Consider the following 21,170-nt stretch of genomic DNA (forward strand, 5'->3'; position numbering starts at 1 on the left):
ATGCTTTGAGTTAGCATGTTCTCACCATAGATGCATTGAGTTAGCATGTTCTCTCCATAGATGCATGGAGTAAACATGTTCTCCTCAAAACATGCTTAGAGTTAGCATGTTCTCCCCATAGATGCATGGAGTTAGCATGTTCTCATAGATGCATGGAGTTAGCATGTTCTCACCATAGATGCATGGAGTTAGCATGTTCTCCCCATAGATGCATGGAGTTAGCATGTGTTGCCCAAAACATGCTTAGAGTTAGCATGTTCTCCCCATAGATGTGTGGAGTTAGCATATTCACCACATACTTGTGTATTTTATTTCGGGCACTCTGGTTTCTTGCTACAGACCAAAGGAATGCATGTTTGGTCGATTGGTGAAAGATGGTTTGTCTCTGTGTAGCACTGTGATGAACTGGTGACCAAACTATCTTTTCCAATGACCTCTGAAGATAAATGTAGGAACCAGCTCCCCACATGATCCAATGGGTAAAGAAAATGAATGAAAAAATAATCTAACCTGGTCTGATTTTAGGGTCAAGTAAAGTATGGACCCATGTATGTTCACTGACTAATAGTCCAGCATGAAGAAAACTTTTAAAATGGCTGAATGACTGTTTTGTATTTTTGTGTCCACTGACCATAAGTATTGTTTTACTCATGTTTGTCTGTTTTATGAGGTCAAAGTGGAAGCAGAACTTTTAAATCATTGTTAAGCATCTTAGCACACATCTTAGTGGTCCTTCCTTTTATTAAACAGTTGTCTATTCTCACTGTTTAGCTCTTTGCGCTCCTACAGAGCTGATCTTTAACGTTTCTGAAGACAAAGTTTTCTAGAGGGAGTGAGACATGTTCATGAACTTCACGATAACTTGGTTACCAACAGAATCTGCTTCAGGCTACAGCTCTTACCTTCGATGTGATGCGTAATTGCCAGTGATGTGTCCACTGCCATCGCAGCCTGGTGTGGGACATCTGAGACAAAAAAAATATAAATGTATAGATATATGTGTGTATGTTACCAGATTATACTTAAATGTTGTTATAATATAAATCAATCCCCAAATGATCTGTCTTTAATGAGCATTTGTCTTCATGACGTCCTTTTTACCCCCCAAACCCATCAATAAAAAGAGATAGGAGACATTCTGGCCGCAACCAAAAAGCTGAATCCAAAACATAACTTTAGAGTCTTGATTCATCAGTTTTCTACAAGTGGATCTCTTGTTTGAAAAAAAGGGAAAAATCTAGCTCAGATATTTTTTTTCTGGTGCTGACTTAGATGATTCAGCCCTGAATAATATATCTCATTCATTTTCTTTACTCACTTCTGTCTGTGGAGCTGGTGAGAAGAAAGTGCTACCCTTAAACATGTGAGAATCGACCTTCCTTTCTCTCTTGTCCACACACACACACACACACACACACACACACACACACACACACACACACACACACACACACACACACACACACACACACACACAACATATATAACAAGTAGTGTTTCTGTGGCTACATTGTGATTTCTTAGTAAATATTCTATTTAGTAAGAGATAAACTTCATGAAGATTTAAATACAAGTTTAGGGTGATGGCAATTACCGAGACCTGACTCAATCACCTACTAATTGAGGAAGTAATTATTGAATGACACGAGCTGTTCTATATCCATCCATCTATTTTAGGCTGCTTATGCGGGGTTGGGTCACGGGGGCAGTAGCCTAAGCAGGGAGGCACAGACTTCCCTCTCCTCAGTCATCTGGACCAGCTCCTCCGAAGGAATCCTAAGGCGTTTCCTGGCCAGCCGTGAGACATAGCCCCTCCAACGTGTCCTGGGTCTGTCTTAAGGTCTCCTCCTAGTTGAACGTGCCTGGGAAACTTCACCAGGGAGGTGTCAAGGAGGCATTCTAATCAGATGCCTGAGCCACTTCAACTGGCTCCTCTTGATGCGGAGAAGCAGTGAATCTACTCCGAGCTCCTCCTGGATCACCAAGCTTATCACCCTATCTCTGAGGGAGAGCCCAGCCACCCTGCGGAGACAACTCATTTCAGCCATTATTATCTGCGATCTCGTTCTTTCAGTGCTCATGACCATAGGTGAGGGTAGGAACGTAGATCGGCCGGTAAATCGAGAGCTTCGCCTTCTGGCTCAGCTCTCTCTTCACCACGACAAATCGATACAACGCGCGCATCACTGCAGATGCAGCACCAACCTGCCTACCGATCTCACGCTCCAGTTTCTCCTCACTCGTGAACAAGACCCCGAGATACTTAAACTCCTCCACTTGGGGCAGGACCTCATCCCTGACCCGGAGAAGGCATTCTACCCTTTTCTGACTCAAGACCATGGTCTCAGATTTAGAGGAGCTGATTCTCATCCCAGTTGTTTCAAACTTGGCTGTGAACCGCTCCAGCCAAAGCTGAAGATCACGTTCTGATGAAGCCAACAGGACCACATCATCTGCAAAAAGCAGAGACCTGATCCTCAGGCCACCAAAACAGATGCCCTCCACACCTTGGCTGCGCCTAGAAATCCTGTCCATAAAGGTTATGAACAGAGTCGGTGACAAAGGGCAGCCTTGGCGGAGTCCAACTCTCACTGGGAACGAGCCCGACTTACTGCCGGCAATGCGGACCAAGCTCTGACACCGGGCATACAGGGACCTAACAGCCCGTATCAGAGGGCCTGGTACCCCATTCTCCCGGAGTACCCCCCACAGGGCCCCCGAGGGACGCGGTCAAACACCTTCTCCAAATCCACAAAACACATGTAGACTGGTTGGGCAAATTCCCACACACCCTCCAGTATCCCCCTAAGGGTATAGAGCTGGTCTAGTGTTCCACGGCCAGGACGAAAGCCACATTGCTTCTTCTGAATCCAAGGTATACGCATTATCAGGGAAGCTCTGGAGTGTGATCCCCCTGTAGTTGGAGCACCCCCCCCCCTTTTTTTTAATAGAGGGACCATATTGAATATGTAAAAATTAAAATATCAGTCGTTGCTGTACTTCATAGGGTTAAAAATCTATTGAATAGTTTTGGAATACTGTCCAAGCACTGATCACTCCCAGTTTAACTGTACTGAAATCTGGGGATCGACTTACAAAATTTACAGTATGACAATATTCATTTGGATGTCCCCTCTAATCCTCTTCTTAAAACATAGAGTACTTACATTTTATGAGTTACCTAACTGGAAGGTATTTCAAATTGTGTAAAAGACCTGCATCAGCATATTACTGACCAATGTTTTGATTTTGTTTGTAAGAAGAGAAACTTGAAAGTACCAAAGTCTTTAAGAAACCTAAGTTTAGAATTAGAATTAAATTATTTTAGTCTACAGATGCACACAGTAGAGTAACTTAGACAGGGAAACTAAAGCTGCAGGGTCGTTGAGCATGCTTAGAAAACTTGATTTTTGAAAATTTTTACAGATATATACTTGATGTTGTTTTTTTACTTTGGTCAAGAGTTTTTAATTTTACTTCTCACCTTAGAGAAAGGGAAAGTGATTTTTTAAGAACTTCTCTTCTGCTCCCCTTTACTCTTCCAACGGACTGAAATGTTATGTTTATGCTATTTTTTTCATGAATGAAGTAAGTAATGAAAAAAAAAGTGAATAATTTCATTCATCTCCGAAATGTAGAATCCTGGAAAAACCTCATCCAATCTACCCTGTACTTAATGCCGTTTCCATTGACTTGATCAGCAGCTCTGCCATCCACACAAAAAAAAGATGTCTAGCAGCAGAGACACAGAGCAGATTGTAGAACGCCATGTGGAAAAATTCTGACAATATAAATGTTTATGTTTATGTATTTAGCAGACGCTTTTGTCCAAAGCGACTTACAAGTGATAATCGGCATGTTGCCCTTGAGGCTAACAACAACAATAACAACAACATTGACATCAGTCATGGAGAGTAGGGAACAAGGAGTGGACAGTATAGAGAGGGGGGACGGGTGCAGGAAGGTGCTAGTTTAGAAGATGCTCTCTGAAGAGCAGGGTCTTCAGGAGTTTCTTGAAAATTGAAAAGGAAGCCCCTGTTCGGGTAGTGCTTGGAAGGTCATTCCACATTTGTGGAATGATGCATGAGAAGACTCTGGATTGTCCTGAGCGTGGTGTAGGCAATGCTAGCCGACGATCCTGTGATGACCGGAGCGGCCAGGCCGAGACGTAGGCCTTTGCTAGAGATGGGAGCCGTACCATCTCGGACTTTGTATGCTAGTGTTAGCAATTAGAATTTGATGCGTGCTGCTAGCGGTAGCCAGTGGAGCTCAATGAACAGAGGGGTGACGTGTGCTCTTTTTGGCTGATTGAAGACCAGACGCGCCGCTGCGTTCTGGACCATTTGAAGAGGTCTCACAGTACAGCCTGGAAGACCAGTTAGAAGGGCGTTGCAGTAATCGAGGCGGGAGATGACAGTAGATTGCACCAGGAGCTGGGTGGCATGTTGTGTTAGGTATGGTCTGATATTTCGTATGTTATACAGTGCAAAGCGGCATGAACGAGCAACAGAGGCAACATGATCTTTAAAGGTCAGGTGTTCATCAATCACAACACCCAGATTTCGAACTGCCTTTGAAGGAGCCAGAGATAGGAAGTCATTTTGGATTGAGATACTGTGCTGTATGGATGGTTTTGCTGGGATGACAAGTAGTTCAGTTTTAGAGAGGTTGAGTTGGAGATGGTGGGATTTCATCCATTTTGATATGTCAGAGAGACAGTTTGATATTCGTGCAGAGACAGTGTGGTCGTCCGGTGGAAATGACAGATAGAGCTGGGTGTCGTCTGCATAGCAGTGGTGGGAGAACCTGTGACCTTTGTGCTGTGAGGTAGCAGGTAGGAGAAATGTTAACACAACTGTGACTGAAGAAGCACAAAGATACTGATGAGAGGTAAAAAAAATCTCTTTCACATCATAAGAAATGAACTTAAAACATACGTATTCAGGAATTAGAAGAAATTATTACATTTTTGGGCCTCCTCAGAAGACGAAATACAGAGAAAAATATGAAATGCTAAACAATAACTTCATGGAATTATTGACAAAAAACACCATTTTAGCACAAAGACTACAAATAGAAAACTTTGAACATGGTAATAAATCAGGCAAATTCTTAGCTAACCAGTTAAAAATAAATGTAGCACCATGGGCTGCATGGTGGCGCAGTTGTTAGCACTGTTGCCTCGCAGCACGAAGGTCACAGGTTCGAAACTCGGCTGCGGCCTTTCTGCGTGGAGTTACGTGTTCTCCCCTTCCTCCGGGTACTCCGGTTTCCCCCACAGATCACAACATGCCCTATGAGTTATAAATTGTAAGTCGCTTTGGATAAAAGCGTCTGCTAAATAAATAAACATAAACATAAACATGTAGAGTTCCAATGAACAAAGCCCAATGCTTCAAAACCCGCTTTGATTATCCTATAGGAAGAAAGTAGGACAGTGTCATCCCAACAATTAGTAGTAAGCCAAAAGAAGCATTTATGAAAGACAATTGCAGGGACAGAGGAAAAAAGGTTGCATCTCCCAGAAATGCCTGAAAATACCCCCCTTCCTCTACTCCTCCACTTTCATAACGAACAGCCCACCTCTAAAAGCTCCCAGCTCCTCTCCCCATACCCATCCACATCAGTCCCCCTTGTCCCTTCTCATCCATAGACTGTATATATTGCTAGAAATGTGATGCAGAAAACAAAGCTGCCGAAAGCGGAGATGTCACTCTTGGCTGTCTCCATTTGTAATATGAAGGGACTGCAAAGTGGCTGACAGCGCTATCAGATGACAACTCCTTGTTTTGAATTGGTTCAAAGTTGATCAGCCCTTGGTGGTGACTGACAGTAATTGACTGTTGAATTAATTGTTGTTGTGCTGCTATGAGCAAGCTCAATGAGTGAGGCTATTCAGGAATAATGTAGGATCTGTGGAAACTTCAACATTCAACATCCAGTTTGACTAAGAAGCAACTCCAGACCATGCAACAGTCAAAAAGTAAGCAATCTGTCATCACACGTAGAGAATGATGAGGTCCAAGAAAGGTGCCAGTAGGACAGATAAGAAAGGACATGTCATCAACCCCATCATGTTGTAACATTGTAAAAGGCTAACAAATGTATTTGTCTGAAGCAATGTCAGAGGTCAACAGACATTGTGCCACATCGCAACTGTCTGGTCTCCAAAGAAGAAAACACACTGATTCTTACCTTGGAGTACCAGAAGATAGTCAAAACAATTCCATCGCCTGACTTCTCTTCTGCCACTTTTGACATCCTGCTGCAACTCCAAGGTCTAATGCAGAAGACGAGACTTTTCCTTTTTTAATAAAATAAATCTTATTTTATCTCATTAACTGATCCTTCACAAGTTGGTTATAATTACTATAATTTCTATATATATTAAGTGAAATAAGCTTTCTAAGTGTCACAGAAAGGGGAGTGCCTGAGGGTCTTGGTAAACGACATCTGGTTGGTCAAAGTTTATAAATAACCATTTCATTAAAAGTGAACTCACTTCCTATTTTCCCGAGTTCCAGCCAAAGCTCAGAGTTCAGCAAAAGCTCACAGCTCATGCTAACTGACCATCCTATGGGGAATCAATCCACACTTTTCAGTGGAATAATTTTAGCAGCATTTGAACCGTCCTTTTGAATCAACAATTATTATTTGCTCAATCCACCACCCACTCATCAGACATGAAACTGTCCACTAGAAGTCGCCTGGGTGTATCTCTTGACCAGTCATGCGTATGGTGAGGGTGTCTACGACCTTTAGATACATCAAAAGTTCACTCACTCACTCTGAGAGATGGCTTAGCCTGCAAACCGGATCTCTGGAAGCTTCCACGATCCAGGTGTGTAGACTAAACAATGGTGTAAGAGTGGTTGATATACCTTTGATAACTTGTTAAATTACATCCAACAAAAAGCCAAATTTATTTTGTAAACCCAGATATAACACCTTTCTGAATCACTTAGAGAAACTCTTAACCCTCCCAGTGTCTTTATGGGTGACCCCGCGAGGAAAATTGACCATTGAGCAGGGTTGATGGTTTATCCCTTGAGGTCCACGTGGCAGGGGTGAGGTGGTGCTCACTCCTCACCCCTGCCACGTGGACCTCAAGGGATAAACCATCAACCCTGCTCAATGGTCAACTTTCCTCACAGGGTCACACTCATTAGGACAGTGGGGGGTTAAACATACCAGGCCATGTTTAATCAGAGTTCGTTCATTGTCTCATTTGATATCACTTTGAATCACCATTCATCATCATCATCATAATTAATTTAGTAATACATTTATTTTTAAAAACTATATTTTTGTCTGTGTCAAATTATTATCAAGCGTAATTTCCCTGGCAACACCCAAAGTACCTACTTTCATTATCAATTGAATATTATAGGTTCAATGATATTGATAATCCATATTTATATGGAATATAAAATTTTATTGAATACCTTTATATTCTATAGACAACTTAAAAGTAACAAACCTACAAATTGTTACAATGTAAATATGGGTACCACACCCTGTTGATATGCTCTGATGAACCAAACACACTGGGAATTAAGCTAATGACTAGCCTGCAGTCCTGACCAAAGCTGAATAATAAAGCACCATGTGGAAGTCAAATGTGAATGCAGAAGGGATTCTTAAATTGATCCTCTATGAGATAAAGAACACAGGCCACAAAAAGCATTGTCCCCCATGACAGAGACAGAGGCTTGAAGCTACAATCAAGAACACATGGAAATAGGACCTCCGGTTGGAACACCCACCAGCATGGCAGCACAATAAAGAGCTCCCGGATGAACCCGAGAAATGTTGTCAAGAACCCCAACTCAGGTTGATAAATGGTGAATGACCCGCACTTGTGTAGCGCCTCTCAGAGTAAGGACTCCAAAGCGCTTTACACTACAGTGTATCATTCATCCATTCACACACACACACACACACACACACACACACACACACACACACACACACACACACACACACACACACACACACACACACACACACACACACACACACACTGATGGTGATGAGCTACAATGTAGCCACAGCTGCCCTGGGGCACACTGACAAAGGCGAGGCTGCCGAGCACAGGCGCCACTGGTCCCTCCGACCACCACTAGCAGGCAAGCTGGTTTAAATGTCTTGCCCAAGGACACAACAGCAGAATTCTCTGTCCGGAGCCAGGATCGAACCTGCAACCTTCCGATTACTGGACAACCCGCTCAACCTGTTGAGCTACTGCTGCCCTGATTACTAAACTTGAGTGCAACTTCAAGAAGGAGGTAAAACACCACCACTGACTATCCGCCCCAAAGACGAGCTACACTACACTCGCACACTTACAGGAAGCGGTGAATATTAGCGGCTAACACTAGCAGCTAACATAGCTAAAGATGGCGAACTCCGAAATCTTACGAGAGTTGAAACTATTTCTACAAGCAAACAAACAGCAGTATGAAGAAATGAGAGTCGAGATAATGGGAATCGCTAGAAGATTGGACGAGGCGGAGGAACAGATTTGAAAGGCGGAGGAGCGACTACAGACGGCAGAAGTAGCCCTGGAAATACTAAATCTATGTGAGAGGCAAGAAGAGAAACTAACTGAGATGGAGAGCCGTAGCAGAGGTGAGAATCTTAGAAATTATGGAGTCCCAGAGGAAGCCGAAAAAAACTCTGTAAGCATGATTTCATTTGTTGACAAGTTTCTCCATGAATGCCTCCAGTTACCCGAGGAGATGCAAAACGTGCAAATTGAAAGAGCTCACTGCTCTCTGGGACCCAAGTCGACAGCGAACGCACCACCCCGCTCCATAATTGACAAACTCCTGAGCTACAGGAAAAAGGAGACGCTGCTTTGGATGGCATGGCAGATAAAAGGATTGGGATGGAGAAATAATCATATCAATCTCGACCACGACTACCCGCCATCTATTATTGCTAAGAGGAGGGAATATGCAGACATCCGCAAGGTGCTGAAAGAGAAACAGGTGAAGTTTCAGACACTATTCCTTGCCAGACTACGGGTGATGATAGTGACGGCAATACAATCTATGAGTCAGCCAGCAAAGCAACTGAGGATCTCAACAAAAGAGGCTACGCGATCAGGACACCGCCCACGCCAACCCCGACCTCAGTGAAGGAGAGAATCCAGCAGCTCACCTGGAGCCACGCCACTCGCCGTCCGATCCGAGGGGACGGCGGCCCGGTCCGGTCCGCCAGCTACAAGGAGAAGCTCCGCACATTTAGGACTGCTCCCGGTGGGGTAATGGATTAAATATTAATAACTTCTTTTTTTTTTACCTCCGGATGGTTTAGGGCATTTGAGAAAAAAAATAGCTATGGGGTGATTCAACAGTAAAACAACTGTGGGTTTCAAAGGAATGCTCTTAAAATGCTATTTCCAGCAAAGACACCCTTCACTGGTCCCAAGTGAAGGGATTTTTCTTTGGACCCCTCTGGGGCTAGACAGGGCTACATAGCAGAAGCCCCCACATAGGAAGTCCCTTTTTACTTTTCGTTTTTTCCCCCCTTTTTACTATTTCAGGTTTACATGTTCACAATTTGTTTAAATAGTTTTCTTGTTTTGGAAGTTGTTCTGCTGTTCTGGGCAGGAGATGGAGGAGCACCATGGGTTCTTTTGTTATTCAATGTACCTTAAGATGTCTGGCACTTCGCTAAAGTTCGTTTCGCTAAATATAAATGGCATACTCAACCCAATCAAGAGATCTAAAATGTTTACACAGTTGAAAATGGAAAATGTTCAGATAGCGTACATACAAGAGTCCCATCTGAATGATGCGGAACATGCTAAATTAAGTAGAATGGGTTACCGTATTCAAAAGTTTATTTTTCCTCACATAGTTCAGGTAAATGTAGAGGTGTAGCAACATTGATACATAAAAAGAAAAACTTCAAATACATATCTGAATATAAGGAAAGTGAAGGAAGATATATTGTGGTAATAGGCAAAATTGATGGGATTCTCGTCAGTTTGTTTAATGCTTATGTTCCACCGAACAGTAATTGGACAACTTATAAACACATGCTAAAAATAATCTCAACAAAAAGTCAAGGTATTGATAAGTGGGGGTGATTTTAATATTCGCTTAAATCCAAAAATTGATAACTAAAGCCGGGCGTACACTGTGCGACTTTTTCACTTTTTTGAGCCGATTTTCCAGTCGTGCGAGAAGCCACGACATCGGGGCGAGTTTTGCGCCGAGCGGTCGTGTAGTGTACAGGGGGTTACGAGAGGCGATTAACACCACATGACCAGCTGCCGATCAGCAGTCGTGAGGTCGCAGGGACTTCTGGTGTGTTTAATATTTCGCTCGTCCCTCGTGAGGGTATCGCACTGTTGAAGCGGCGCTGCGAGCAGCTACGATCCAAAAAGTATCAGAACCGCTCACGGCGCATGCGCGCGCAATCCTGCATCAACGCCGGCCGGTCGCTCGCTATTTCCCTAATAACACACGCTGTTCGTTTTTGTTTCTAAACGTTTTTTTACTCACAAAGATTGTCAAGAAAGCGTGTTTGTCGTGTTCATGTCAAATTAAACTGATCACAAAACACAGATTCACTTTCTTTATTTCGTTTTCCTCATCCAACCCCCATAAATCCCTGTGTGTCCTCCTGCAGCACTCCCGAAGGACAACAGGCAAGACAAAAAAGTCTGACGTGTTGAGTAAAAACTGCTATTTTTAGCACATTTTTAGGGCCGACGTGTTGCTACCAGACGTACAGTGTGAGCAGTCAGGTCGCATGCGAGAACTGGGTCGTGCAGTGTGAGCACATGACTCGTGAGATCTGCTCTGCGAGGAAGTCGTACAGTTTGAGCTGAAGCTGAACGCTGCGAGTGAAAAAGTCGCACAGTGTACGCCCGGCTTAAAAGGGCAAGCCAGACTCCAACCATCTGAGGAAAAAAGTAAATACATGAAAGAAATGGGTATTATCGATATATGGGGGGAGGCGAATCCGACAGGCCGTGAATACACGTACTACTCCGGGCACACAATGGATATTCTAGAATAGATCTATTTCTTAAGTTTAAAACGGATGTTTTTCAAGTCATAAAATGTGACATCGGAACATGCATTATGTCGGATCATAACCTAGTATATTTATCAGTAGAACTAAAAGACAGAATTAAATCTACTCTTTGGAAAATAAATACAAACATTCTAAATGACAAGGGGATTAGAGACAAATTGAAGTTTGGAATTGAATCTTACCTAAAATTAAATGACAATGGTGAGGTCTCTCCTGGGATGTTGTGGGATGCTTTAAAAGCAGTAATTAAAGAAACAAAGGAATCAAAGACTTGCAGACCTTGAAAGTACACTTAGGGAATTACTGTCATGGTCTGCGTCTGCCCTTTCCTGCATGTGCCTCCTGGTGTTTCTCCATCCTCTCTAGGTGCTCCTTTTGTGTCTTCTAGCGCCCTCATGTGTCATGTCTGCATCTTCCTCATGTGTCTCCTGGTGTTCCCCATTTGCCCTTTAGGTTTCCCCCTCAGACATCCCTTTCCCAGGTCCTGTGCTCTCTTGGCCCCCTCTTAGCCACGCCCCTGTTGTTTCTTTCTATAGTGTTTTTCCTTTAGTGTAAGCTTCCCCTTAGTATATTAGTCATGGTTCATGCTTTTTGGTCTTTTGTTTTTCTCTTAGGTCATTTTCCTTTGTTACAGCCTTTCAGTATTTAGTGTGTTTTTCCCACCAGTGTTTTCTTCCTCCTCCCTGATTTAGTAATTGTGTTCACCTGGTCCCTCTCCCCACACACCTGCAATTATCTCCCTCTCATCTTCCCAGTCTATTTAAGCCCTGTCTTGTCTCTGTGTTGTTGTCGGTCCATTGTATGTTTGTTTTCTGTCAGCGTTTGTTCGTGCTCTTGTTGAGCTTTGTTTATCCTGCTTTGGAGTTTTGGACTTTAGGCTTGCCGCCTTTGGATTTATTTTTTGTTCATCCTCAAATAAAAGGATTTTTTTTCTTTACATCTACTCCTGCCCCGTGTCCTCCTGGGTATCTGCATATTTGGGTCCTAAACATCCTCGAAACTTGACAATTACAGAAAAAAACACTTCACTTCCCAACAAGAGAGTGATAAATTAAAGATAAGTGAAATAAAGAAAGAGATCGATGCCATACTCACACAGGACATTCAAAAAACCTTTTTACAAAACAGCAGTGCTACGAATCAGGAGGTAAAGCCTTAAAACTTTTGTCATACAGATTGAGGAAACAGCAGGTGGAGAGAATAATCTCTAAAATTAAACACCCTACCACAAACCAAGTTGAAACGGAGCAGAGGAAAATGCAGCAATGCTTTGAAGAATACTACGGGAAATTGTACTCCCAGCCCCAATTACGAAATGTTAATGAAGTCGACTCTTTCTTAACCCTTTGATGCATAATGGTCACTACAGTGGACAGGTACTCAAAATTGTTATTTCTTTATTTTTGCTATTAAGCACAGCTGTTGAAGACTTTATTGCATGTGAGCCCCTCCATTTGAGCTTCAGCAAGTCAAGCCAACATATTTCATGTTCAGAATGCACGCTGTCCACTGAGATGGACATGTAATAAATTATTTGTAAATTAACAAAATGTTACAAAAAATATTTGTTGAAATTTGTTTCATTCACACCTAAAGATTAATGAAAAAAATTGTTTAAAAAATCATGGTTGAAGATTTCATAATTCATGCATCAGAGGGTTAAATACACTAAATTTACCTAAAATTCAAATAGAACAAGACAGAAGATTGAGATAAAAAAATAACTGAAGAAATTTCACAGGCAATTAAGCTACTAAAAAACGGAAAGGCCCCAGGGGCCGACGGGTTTAATTCTGAATGGTATTAGAAGATGCCAGGCCAGCTGATCCCAAGATTATTAGATACATTTAACTGGTTGATTGAAAAGAAAGTGATTCCTCCCTCTTGGAATGAAGCAATAATTTCCGTTATCCCCAAAGAAAACAAAGATAGGCTGGACTGGGGGAACTATCACCCTGTAAGTGTACTCAATGTTGACTACAAGATGTCCACAACTATCTTAAGCAGACGTTTAGAACTAATTTTACCCGAGATTAGACACAACGATCAAACAGGATTTATTAGAAAAAGGCAAACACAAGACAATATCAAGGAAACCACTGCTAATTATAAAACAGATCAGGCATCTTAAATCAGAAACCATACTATTAAGCTTTGACGCTGAAAAGGCGTTCGACTCAGTACGATGGGAATTTCTATATAAAACCATGTCTGCATTCAGCTTCCACCCCAATACCATTGAAGTATTTTCAGCACTAATCCAAATCTCAAAAGAAAACTGGAAGAAAATTTGTAAAATACAGTGGAAATCCATAAACTCCATCACATGGAGGGAATTTTGTTGGAAGAATATGATCAGGTTCTTCATTACACCAATCCAGCAGAAATTTCAGGGAAAAAGTGTCACATGGTGGAGACTCTGTAGCTCTACAGGTAAACCATTTCCATATATTTTGGAGCTGTCCAGTTATAAAAGATTACTAGCTTCAAATATGTGAACATATTAATAATGTTTTTGACAGTAATATAAGGTGCAATTTTGAGAACCTGTATTTAGCCAATGTGGATGCTACAACCTGGACAAAACCAGATGGACAATTGATTTCTATGCTCTTGGCAGCAAGTAAAAAGGCCATAACTCGGAAGTGGCTGAAACCGGAACCTCCCAACAATTACTGAATGGGTTGATGTGGTTCAAGAAATTTACACAATGGAAAAACTCACATCCACCATTATAAACCAAAGGGACACTCTTCGAAATCTGGTCAAAATGGACTGAGTACGTGAAACCTGTAAGAAGCGACTTTGTATAACCCAGATCTTGTAAATACTTATAAACTCTGTTTGCGGGATCTTATGATGTAATGATGCTCCTCCAGTTCGTTGTTTTCTTTTTTGTTGTTTTGTATTGCTTCTACTCCTTTTTATATTCTTCCTTAAATGTGAAAAGCTGAGACCAAAAAAATAAATAAATAAATAAAAATAAAAGAACACATGGAAATAAAACAACCAGCTGGCACAACACCGGACAGGTGTGCTGAAAAAAGAGATTCTGTAACGAGAGTACTGGCGGACCTGTAAAGATTCCCAACACAGAATATTTATTTATAAAAAGGTTTATTAACATGGAGAGGGTAGTGCAAGATAGCAGGCATGTAACCTGGTCAGGACGCAGGAAGGAACTTTGCCAGGAGAGCAGAGAGCAGGAAAGTCGAGAAAGGGAAATCCAAGGCAAGTGTGCCATAGGCTCTGCCATGCAGCTCTCCACACACACAAGGGGAACTGAGCGTGGCCACATGGGAAGAGAGGACCCTGGATTCAAGGTCCTGGAGGGAGAAGATGGGAGGCTGAAAACCGAAGGCGGCGTAGTATGGGGACACATCTGTGGTGCTTGATGGAAGACAGTTGAGGCGATGTTCCACCCAAGGCAGGTTAAGGGCCCATGAGGTGGCATCATCCTTGCAGAGCAGGCGGAGCTTGGTTTGCACCTCCAGGTGGACGAGAGGCTCACCTGAATGCCCAGTTGAGAGCAGAACTCTCTCCAGAAACCAGAGACAAACTGTGGTCCATGGTCATACTTTGTCTGAGGGCAGTCCATGAAGGTGGGAAACCTCGTGAGTAAGGATGTCGGCCATGTCATTGGCAGAGGGAAGTTTGCTGAGGGGAATCAGATGGGTCATTTGGGGAAAAACAGTCCACAATATTACCAGCGGTTGTCAGAAGCAGAAAGGCTGGTAATAAAATCCATGTGGGACCAAGCACGATGGGGTATGGGCAGAGGTCTTTACAACCCAGAAGGTGGTCTGTGTGGTGCTTTGACTTAGGCACAGCCCTGACAAGTTGAAATAAGTTATTTGATGTTTTGAATGATAGCGAGGGTTCTGGGGGTACCTGGGTGACAGTAGAAGCGTGAACTGTGGCAAAAATGGAGTACCTGGGTCTGATGGGAATCTGAAACAAACAGGCAACTGGTAAAGCACTAGGGAGGAACAGGGTGTCGTTGGTGGGTCTCCCTGAGCTGATTTTCCAGTACTAGTTTAGAAATCCACAACAGAGCGCATGAGGACAGGATAAGTGACCCAGGATCCTAGACTGGTTCAGGTGTAGAAGAGTCCATGGTCCTGGACAGGGCATCGGGTTATGTGTTTTTGTCTCCTGGTCAATAGGACAAGACAAAATAAAAAGGACTAAAGAACAAAGCCCACCTGGCTTGTTGAAAATTTGGTCTTTTAGTCATTTTAATATATTTCAGGTTGTTATCAACCGTCCAAACTACGAATAGAGCAAAAGCGCCCTCCAGCCAATGCCTCCATTCCTCCAGAGCAAGTTTGATGGCCAAGAGCTCTCAATTCTCTTGGTTTGGAGAAGAAAGCACAGGGGTGAATTTTATCATCCTGAAACCTCTGACAGCCTAACACCGATGGCCAAGGCATCAACTTCCACAATGTCTAACCCGGGCCAACTGGTGACAGCTGAGGTCTAGGCAGGATCCATAGTGATCTGACTGGGAGAGATGGTAAAGCCAAAGAAAAAGATGGATGTGCAATGAAACACATTTCTTTGCTTTGACAAGCAGGCTATTTTGAATAAGTCTCAGATTGACTGCGTGGCTATGTTTCCTCTGAGTCTCTGGATCTGGAGAGAAGACCAGGACATCATCTAGATAGACAAACACAAATTGTCCCATCATGTCCCATAACACGTCATTGATGAGTAAACAGCTGGGACATTGGTTAGATTAGATTAGATTACGTTTATTTGTAAAGGGACAGTACATATTAATGGACATATATATGATTATACATATGTAAACAAGCAAGATTATAGCCAAGGCTAATTTCCATCTTTAGTCCCTCTTTTGGTTAGACCGAAAGGTATGACAAGATATATTTATAATGTCCTGTGGGTGTGTTAAAGGCTGTTTCCTTCACAAATATGGACCAAATGATAAGCGTTGCAAAGATCCAGCTTAGTGAAGATCTGTGCTCTCCGAAGTGAGGCAAAAGCAGTGTTGATAAGAGATAGTGGGTAGCAGTTTTTGATGCTAATATCATTGAAGGAGCGATAATCAATGCAGGGTCTGAGTGATCCATTTTTTTCCCCCACAAAGAAAGAAATCTGCTCCTGCTGGAGATGACAAGGGCAGAAAGATGCCTATTTGCGGAGATTCTTCAATATATTTGGTTATGGCAACGTCAGGGACTGAGAGGGAAAACAGGCAATCCCTAAAGGGAAAAGTACCTGGGAGGGGGTTGAGGACAGTTGTATGACAGGTGAGGAGGGGGTGAAGAAGTGCAGTGCTTATTAAAGACCTATTTAAGATCATGATACTCCTTAAGAACCTTGGATAGGTCAGAGTAGTTTTCCTGGGCAGATTGGGTTGAGGGAGAAGCATAGTTCAAACAGTTTAAATAACAGTAATTGGACCAAGGAAGAATCTCTCCTTTGCACCCATTTATTTTAGGAATATGGGTCTGTAACCAGGAATTGCCTAGGATTGTTGGAATTTCTGGAAAGTTAATGACAATAAAACAGTCTCAACAACAACAACTTTGATACAAGTGGGACCATATTACCTATTGGTCTCTCTTCATTGGCACCCCATACTGTACAGAATCCATTTTAAAATTCTGCTATATTGATTATTCCCTATATTGATGAACTGGTAAGCCCATACACACTGGGAAGAAATATGAGGTCTAGCTCTCAATTCCTCTTAGAAATGAAAAAGAGCAGTTTGAAAACTTGAGGAGATAGAGCATTTTTCAGTGGCAGGTCTGAAACTATGGATCAGCCTTCCCTTACAACTAAGGACTGCACGGAGTTTGGAACATTTCCCTGGAAAGTGCTTTACAAATAAACTTTCATTGACATTGACCTTGACCTTGAACATGATTACCTTCCAATCTCATGGTGATGGGATACGTCTTGTGGGTGGTATGATAAATGATGTGACCGTCAATAGCCTGGACTTGGGGACAGGATGCAGTTTCAAATCCATAGATTTGGAGCAGTTGAGATCCATAAACTTGGTGTCAGCTCCAGAGTCGATGAATACTAGGAGTTTGCATTCATTGGTGGAGTGGAAGAAATTTGCAGAAAAATGTGGTTTGGTAGAGGCTTTAGGAATTAATCGACCCAACAGATGCCTCTGATCATCTACTGGGCCTGGCCTTTTACCAGACAATTACGAGCTATGAGATCTGCAATCCCACAACAGAAACAGGTTCTGCTTATCTACATGGGTTCATCGGACTTGGTACTTAGAATTGTGGAAGGACTTGCATGATGTTGACTTGCAGGGGGTGGCAACTGGCATGTAGAGTTGTAAGTAAGAGGAGACTGAATATTGTTCCTATTTATTTTATTTCCCATGACTCTCAGATCGACCTGAGTGGCGAGATCTTCTAAACCCTCCAGGGTCCTGGGAAACTTGCGGGTAGTGATTTCATCCTTGACGCCTTCAGACAAACTTTGATACATGTTCATTAGAGCAGGGTCATTCCAGTCACTATCAGCAGTGATGGCATGAAAATCAGTGATATACTCTGTGACTTTTCTATTGCGTTGCTTTAGTGTAAGTAGTCTGCGAGTTGCTCCTCTACCAGGTAACACTGAATCAAAAATTCTAATAAGTTCATAAGAAATATTGTAACAAACAAAGAGTCTCTGGCCCATTCTCCCATTCCCCGGATCTTGGCTTGTCCTGATAATAATAACATGATATAAGCCACAGGTCTTGTGACTGCTTCGTGGGAAAGGATGAGGGTTGGAGCTCAAAATGTATTTCACATTTAGTGAGGAAGGAACAACAGCTTTTTGGCTCACCTTTGAAAACCTCTGGAGGAACAAATCATGGCTTGTGAACTGGAGAGACCGGAAAATTCGTAGCAGGGGCAGGTGTTCACCTGGAAGAGAAAGCTTGAGCCTGTCCATGGTTAGCTCGTAGCAATGCTAGGATTTCTTCAACTTTGTTAATGGCGGGTTCTACTCCTAAACGCTGCTCGTGTGTTGGGGTTGGGTCCAGAATGGCCAGATTATTCTGTATTTATGTAATATTCTGTGACGGAAGGGAGCAGGCATGTAACTTGTTCAGGAGGCACACAGGAACGTTACCAAGAGAGCAGGAAGGTCCAGAAGGGGAAATCCAAGATCAAGATCGGGGGCAGATACAAGGTCGGAGTCCATGATTTCCGAAGGCAAGAGACAAATCCAAAAGGGATAAGACCAGGAGGAGGTCCATGGATGAGGCAGGGTTGCGATCTGTGGGTACAAGTCTGGGAAACAAGGCTGAATAATTACTGATATGAGCATTCGATAATCTGGCCCTGCCTGGCAAACAGGATGGATCTTATATAGCAGGAGAAGCAGCTGAGTTACATGAGCTTGATGAGATGGAAGCAGGTGTGATGAGTGAGGCTGATTGGGAGAAGGCTGTGGTTGCTGTAGAGATGAGGCATAGCTGGAGCTGGATCATGACAAAAAATCCCCAACTTGTCCTTACCTGAGAATGCTGAAAATATCAAAGCATGTCTCACAGCCCTGGCTGCCTGCTTTAAGAGATAAACTGGACAAGTGGAGGCAAGGAGAATCAACAAGATGTTCTCCACAATCCAAAGTATCCTCTCAGTGATAACATGAGGACAGACCCACCAGGAGCTGAGACTGAACAATTCTTGAAGAGCACCTGGAGAAGGAGATATCCCACCACACCAATGTGCCATGGCAGGAAGATCTAAGATTCAATCACAGAAATCTCCCAAAACTAAAACCAGGACAAGTCACAGTTCAAGACGTCCAAGAACGAGGACTGCACCAGATCCTGATATGATCCACACCAACTGACTGCTCTCCATGAATACCTGGCAGTACAGATGAAACCAGGACCCACTGAGAATGGATGACCCAGTATCATCTAACTACTCACGACGTGCATGTCTCTGCACAATATGGACACATCTGTCAGGCATCATATCAACTAGGATGTATAGAATATAGATCAATAGATGAGGAAGGCACAAAAGGAAGGTGGAAGAAACCCCAGAGAAGTCTTGTACCAGCTGTCAGACCACTGAGATACCCTAACCTAAACTCACTCCATACCCCAGGGCGTGGATTTCAACAATGCCAACAGCACACCAAGAGCTTTCATCAATGAGAATGTGAAAGAATATCCTGGAGGAAATTTCAAAGCCACTAGCACAGGTTAGCATCAGGTGTGACATACATCAATAGCCCTTTTTACAAGACACACCATGCCGGCAAATTGGCGTAATATTACCACAATGGTATGTCTATAAATGCCGGCGTGGCGTTGCACGAATTTTGCGGCATTCGTTCCGCCTCGCTTGGTAGTAATGTTGCGGTAATGGTCTGTCGTATGCGCCCTGGCGCAACAGAGGCAGATGTGATGAAGCACTGACTCACTAGGATATACGACAGAGACATTGGAATGTCATTTGGACTAAAAAAATAACATGGTCAAATGATGTCTAAGAGAGAAAAGAAAAATCACAACTGAAGAGGTAGAAACACCTGATCACAACATTGCAGATGTTCAGAAATGTCACAAGTATCTTAGGATCACACAGGCAAACTGCAGTTAATAGGGATGCACCGAAATGAAAGTTCTTGGCTGAAACCAAAAACCAAAAATGATGAAACCAAGGCTGAAAACCAAAACACTGAAAGAAATAGTCAATAATTAAAACCACTGAAATCAAGGCATTGCAACAACTCCATCACAAAACCATGAAAATATTTATTTTAGCGCTGACATAGCAATAATACACAATATATGCCGGGGAAGGTTCTCAGTCATCCAGGTCATGGTTCAAAGGGTTCAAATGAAGACAACTGGACTTCTTTGGTTTCTTGAAGATGTTTTTCTTCTCATCCGAGGAGCTTTGTTAATTCTAACTGGAATATGGGAGAGTCAAGTTTATAAGCTGTAGCTGTCTGTTGTTATTTAATGAGCTGAAACTACTCTGGGAACCCCGCCTCTGCGTTGGATGCATCCAAAGCAGTAACCAGCAAAGAAAAGGACAACAGGCACAATGGCACCATCATCCCATACATGGAGGGAGTCTCAGAGAAACTTAGAAGAATCTTCTCCTAACACAACATCCTGGTAAACTTCAAACCCAACAACACCCTCAGACAGAAACTGGTCCATCCAAAAGACCAAACACCCAAACAGAAGCTCAGTAGCGTCGTTTATGCAGTCTAATGTAGTGAGGACTGTCCAGGGGTCTCATTATCAAACATTGCGTAGAATCCTTACTAAAACCGTACTTAAGCTCAGCAAAAAGTGTACTTACACCAGGTAGGTTTGTGATCTATGAAACATGGAGTACGCAGAGCTGCACGCAAACTCCGCTTTATAAATCAAAGACTATCTAGAAATGTGCTCAGGTGTTTCTGGATCACATCCCGCCCTCAACACGCCCACTTTCTGCCATAAATGGTCAATGCAAAGTGTCTTGTGGATCTCATGCATATACATAAGCCGGGTGTTGCAGCGCTCCACCAATGACGATGGCGACCGTAGATCAAGGCAGATCAAGGAAGTGCAATTTCACAGAAGCAGAAGTTGAGGTACTTGTGGGTGAGGTGGAGAAATGAAAGGAAGTACTTTTGCAAAACAAATAAGAGAAAATCCACGGAGTGGCACAGCGTTGCTGAAGCCGTCAATGTTGTGAGTTCATCTGAGAGATCTGTGGTGGATGTAAAAACTGGTCCAATCAGAATTAGATCCCGAGACTCCCAGGTGAAAGTCACGCATGCTAACCAGTCACCCAAACAGAGAACTCCCTTGTCCAAGTAGCCAGGGCGCATGATCAATTGGGTCACAGTGACAGGATACACACTGTCACAGACGCATATGACGTTCTGTCTCAATCTGTCCCCCTGCTGATATTCTGTATTCTGTATTCTGCGATGGACTGGCTGTCTGTCCAGGGTGTACCCCGCCTGATTGCCCATTGCCCGCTGGAGATAGGTACCAGCCAGCAAGTACACAAGAGCATTGCACAGCACAGGAGAGCCACCTTTTCAGGTCAAGAGTCTGCAGTCCACCTACACCTGATGGACAAGGAACACACCTTTGAAGATGA

The 21,170-nt window shown here is 43.0% G+C and overlaps 1 protein-coding gene across 5 annotated transcripts in view; it reads right to left on the reverse strand.

Moving 5' to 3' along the window:
• Positions 1-21,170, reverse strand: part of LOC107390541 (myelin transcription factor 1) — a 77,839-nt gene that overhangs the window by 15,877 nt on the left and 40,792 nt on the right. For 4 of the 5 annotated variants that reach the window (XM_015967338.3, XM_015967337.3, XM_015967336.3 and 1 more), the window contains one exon: positions 903-965. The exons of the other annotated variant lie outside the window; for it this stretch is intronic. In XM_015967338.3, the coding sequence (XP_015822824.1) occupies positions 903-965 (63 nt within the window). The remainder of the gene's footprint in view (positions 1-902; positions 966-21,170) is intronic. 5 annotated transcript variants of the gene reach the window in all.

The sequence above is a fragment of the Nothobranchius furzeri genome, chromosome 15 (genome assembly GCF_043380555.1).
Source record: "Nothobranchius furzeri strain GRZ-AD chromosome 15, NfurGRZ-RIMD1, whole genome shotgun sequence".
In the NCBI taxonomy this organism is placed as follows: Eukaryota; Metazoa; Chordata; class Actinopteri; order Cyprinodontiformes; family Nothobranchiidae; genus Nothobranchius; species Nothobranchius furzeri.